Source organism: Austrofundulus limnaeus, unplaced genomic scaffold (genome assembly GCF_001266775.1).
Source record: "Austrofundulus limnaeus strain Quisiro unplaced genomic scaffold, Austrofundulus_limnaeus-1.0 Scaffold1059, whole genome shotgun sequence".
Classification (NCBI taxonomy): Eukaryota; Metazoa; Chordata; class Actinopteri; order Cyprinodontiformes; family Rivulidae; genus Austrofundulus; species Austrofundulus limnaeus.
This window is the reverse complement of record NW_013953461.1, coordinates 22,072-26,852: the sequence shown is the minus strand read 5'-3', so window position 1 is coordinate 26,852 and position 4,781 is coordinate 22,072. Positions and strand designations below refer to the sequence as shown.

Genomic DNA, 4,781 nt, shown 5'->3' with positions numbered 1-4,781 from the left:
CCTTTTATCCCCCTCGTCCCTTCATCCCTCCCTCGTCCATTCATCCCCCCTCATCCCTTCCTCGTCCCTTCATCTCTCCCTCGTCCTTTTATCCCCCCTCGTCCCTTCATCCCTCCCTCGTCCCTTCATCCCTCCCTCACACTTTTATCCCCCTTGTCCCTTCATCCCTCCCTCGTCCCTTCATCCGCCCTCATCCCTTCATCCCTCCCTCATCCCTTCATCCCTCCCTCATCCCTTCATCCCTCCATTCCTTCATCTCTTCATCCCTCCCTCATCCCTTCATCTCTCCCTAATCCCTTCATCCCTTCCTCATCCCTTCATCCCTCCCTCATCCCTTCATCCCTTCCTCATCCCTTTATCCCTTCATCCCCCCATCTCTGCTTCTTTCTTTCTCCTCCATCCCTACCTCAAACTACCTCCTAATCCATTCTTTTTCAGGTTCCAGCTGGGGGATCCAAAGCAGGCTCAGGAAAGCATCCTTCCTGAAGACTATGCCCCACTCTGAGTCTTCTTCTCAAGACTCCTTCGACGTACCTCCCCAGACGCCTCATCATTCATCCCACTACCCTTCGACCCCTTCCTTCATCCCCACTACCCTTTGACCCCTTTCCTTCAATAAATTTTTTAAACTCTTACCATGGTGTGGTCCTTGCTAGTGAATCTAAACTGATCTGTTCTATTCAGGTCCTTGTGATCAAAGATACTGTAGAACCCCCGTTACAAAACCTGCCAGAGCATGGATGGTTTCTGTGGGCTCTTGGTGAATAATGGTCTGAAGAAAACCTCTATGGTTGTAGCAGGGTACCGGGTCCATGGTGGTACATGGTGGGAACGGTGGACGAGTATGGTACGTAAGCTTGGAGGTTGAAAATTTGAAACAAGACTGGTCTCATGCCAGACTGAGGGACAAGGTTATGGAAACAGCAGAGCACAGATGTCACACCCTGATAACATGCTGTGATCTATCCGACAGTCAGAGAGGAATGTTAAGGCAGGTAAATTAGATCAGGTGACTGTGTAATGAGTATAAAGGTGTAGCAGCGTTATGATCATCTTCACATTTAAAGAAGGTTTTAAATGTCCCACAGAGAGGCAGGTTGTCATCTGAGGAGCTCTAAATGAATTTTTCCTTTACTTTTTCCCAGCTGGGTTTAAATTGCATCAGATGATCCAGTTTCACGACAAGAAACTGTTACTGATCAACATCTATGAGTTTTGAAGCTTACTTATATTGCACTTCTCTTTATTAATTTAGTTTGTTTACTTTGTCATTCTTCTAAAGCAACTTGTCCATAATATTTTACAGGTTACAATAAGACAAGTGCAAAATGTGCAATAAGAGGATCCAGGGTGGGGCATCAGGGATGACCTCTAAGACCCTTTGTGTTTAAAATAATGTTGACAGATGATGTCCGGCAGGAGTCCACATGGACCATGATGTTTGCAGATCAGATCATGATCTGCAGTGAGAGTAGGGAGCAGGTGGAAGAGAACCTGGAGACGTGGAGGTCTGCATGTGAAGAGAGGAAAAACAAGGAGGACACAATGGATAAAGGATGTAAAACATGAAGCCACCAGGGAGGAGGAAAAGACAGATTCATAGATGCAGAGGAGGAGGATATGCAGAAGTTTGGTATGACAGATGAGGGATTAAAGTGAAGTCTGTGAAGAGTCCTGAAGAGATCACCTGTGATTTATTCAGAGGACTTTTCCTGCTGCTCTAGATGAGCACGCGTTTATGTTCTAGTATGAATTTGGAAAGAAGTGGATAAGTTTCCAAGCTGTTTAACATCTTACAGATGGACCCCGGGATCCCTGAGGTAAAATCATTTACTGATATCTACTGAGCTGAGGATGATGGAGACGGAACAAATGTTGAGTTTATTCATATTCTAAAAATCTAAATTCAACCAGAGTTTTTATATGTGCTTTAAAACCTTTTTTTAATTATTATTCTTGGATAGGTCCTGTTTTATTTTAAGTAGCTGCTCTTTGGTCATCACAGCCACTTTAATTCCTAACGTTTCTGGCTGCAGGGCTGGGAAATGCTTCCTGCACATCCTTCTGTTTGGCAAAAAGGAAACAAAGACCCACATACTTTTATCAGAGATCTTCTGTTAAAGAGGAACAGAAAAGAACAAAAACGAGCACAGTGAGATAATCTAGCAAGTGCTGCCTGGATGCATTAAGAGATTCTTCAAGTCTTAGGAAAACTCATTAAAAACACCTTGCACCGTAACCTTGACAGGGAAATTGCATATCTTTGTGCCACACATTCATCATAATCACATGAGCTTGGTTTTCTCTCAGAGCCAAACTGAGTGGAGCCAGGTTCATTTCTCTGGCTGTGTGCTGTGCTGCTGCTGCCAGAGACACAACCAGAGGAAGATATATGGAGAGGAGGAACAAAACGCACACAGGAGGATGAGCAGAATGAAAACCAAAGCAAATAAATAAAGAGAAAAGCGCTCTGACAGAAGAAAAGGACTGTTTAAGCCTTTAAATGTGATTATTTCAAAGCAGAACCGCTCCGAGACAAGAGCTGAGCCAGCTGTGACACATCTGGATGTAATTACATTAAAGGTGAGTGCTTGTCAGCCAGGAAGCAGAAACGAATCTTAATTTTAATCTGAATTGTCTGAAATGTCCAAATCTGACCAGCATTAGATTTTTAGCCACTAGGTTTTGAGTTGAGAAACTGAAGTTAGACCCTGTTCAGACTGGAGGAAAAAAGTTTCTCTTCCTTCACACATTTATCATAAATAATAAATAACTAAAGAGAACAAATGTGAGCTTTAAAAATGGTTGATCCATCAAACAAGAGAGTACCTGAAACCAGCGGTTGCCCACTGATCCCCACCGGCAAGATGCCCAGGTTGTTCATGGCCGTCGCCCACGGTCCATGATCCGCTACAGGAACATTCAGATGGTTCTGCTCAGGACCAAGACTGCCTGCTCCATCAGCTGCTACAAACAAGACAAACAACATCCCACCACACATATCAGACAAACTCAGAGTCATCATTAAGTTTTCAGCTTCACCTGGAAGAGTTCCCCTAACTGATTGATTGATTGATTGATTGATTGATTGATTGATTGATTGATTGATTGATTGNTGATTGATTGATTGATTGATTGATTGATTGATTGATTGATTGATTGATTGATTGCTTGCTTGCTTGCTTGATTGATTGATTGATTGATTGATTGATTGATTGATTGATTGATTGATTGATTGATTGATTGATTGATTGATTGATTGATTGATTGATTGATTGATGATGCCTTTATTGTCATTGAATGGAACACAATGAAATTACATTTAAGAACACCCATTCAAGAAGACACACATGACAAAAACATGGGGGAAACAGGTGATCAGGTCATGCGGCAACCAGCAGGGGTCGCGCTACCTTTAAAAAAAAAAAAAAAAAAAAAAAACACAGAAGGTTGGATGAGGAAAAAAAGCATTGTATTATATCAACAAAATATGATTCACTATGGTGTTTATGGAAAAAAAACTCAACAAGCAAGAGCACATTTATTAGCCAGAGGAGTAAGGGAGTTTAGAGGGAAAGAGTCTAAAGAATCCAGCCTCCCAAAAGTAAAACACGTGGTTCAGCCATTAGTTCAGAATATTGGTGTTGAATTGTTCATTCAGTGCAGCTCCAGACTGACCTTCAGGGGATCAGATTAGACAGAGTGAGAGGTGGGGGAGGAGCCTCAAGTCAACATAAACACCAGGAGAAATTAGATCCACAGCCTTCAAGGTCACGTGGGAGGGGGGAGAGACAAATCTGTAATCAGTTGTTTGGGAACAGGGAAAATGTTTTCGGGAAGGCAGACAATAACAATTTCCCATCTGCCTTAATGTTCGTTGGTACATCCCAATGTGGCAATCCAATCAGACAAATAGTGTGGACAGTTCCGCCAAGCCGAGCTATCAGATTCTCCAAGATCAATTCCAACTCGTCAGCAAAGTCCAGGAACCACAGTCGGCCCACGACCCTCAGCAGAACCTCTTGCAGACCTTGTCCCAGCTCGCTCAAGGCAAAAGTCTGAGTGCTGAAAGAACGGCAATGCTTCATATTGGTTAGGCAGTCAGGAAAGGGCCTGAATAGACACCGACGTTGTTTTGTAGAACACCAGGAGACCATCAAGCCAATCTGTAGAATCCATTGATCAGAATCCAAATATATATCCAGCTAGTTGAACAGAACAGGGGTCGGATTTATAAAACTGGCGTAAGCACAATATGAGCCCAGAAACTTGCGTACGTCACTTTTCATGCAAAAGTTGTGATTTATAAAATCCAAACTTGACGTGAAAATGTGCGGTCCCTCACGCCAGCTTTGRCCCATGCATACGCTCATTTTGGAGACGGGAAGCTGCGACTTTAGCGACACAGATGATGAAGTGAGGAATTAGAGCCACACTGCATCATGATCACTGTTAGATATTTAATTTCACTTCATAATCAGACTTAGATTTTTATTCAGCTTTATTATCATCTTTCTTAACAGTAATATTTATGCTTCTGCTGCTGAGCCAGAAGGACCTTTGAAATAAAAACTTAAATCTTAAATAAAAGTTCACGCAACACATTAATTTCTTTCCTCCTCCTCACGACCCTGACCCACAGACCCCTTCCCAACAAGACACGTTTCAACAGCACGGCATCACGCTTTGGGTACGCGCAGGGCACGCCCACCCTCGCCAGTGTGGATGGGATGTATAAAGCTTTGCTTTTTAAAGTCCGTATTTGTCACGCGCGCGGGGGG

General features: G+C 43.1%; 1 protein-coding gene across 3 annotated transcripts in view; it reads right to left on the bottom strand.

Moving 5' to 3' along the window:
* enox1 (ecto-NOX disulfide-thiol exchanger 1) overlaps positions 1-4,781 on the bottom strand; it is a 69,004-nt gene that overhangs the window by 59,997 nt on the left and 4,226 nt on the right. For 2 of the 3 annotated variants that reach the window (XM_014030434.1, XM_014030430.1), the window contains exon 3: positions 2,830-2,967. In XM_014030434.1, the coding sequence (XP_013885888.1) occupies positions 2,830-2,967 (138 nt within the window). The remainder of the gene's footprint in view (positions 1-2,829; positions 2,968-4,781) is intronic. The other variant, XM_014030431.1, reaches the window with a different exon arrangement.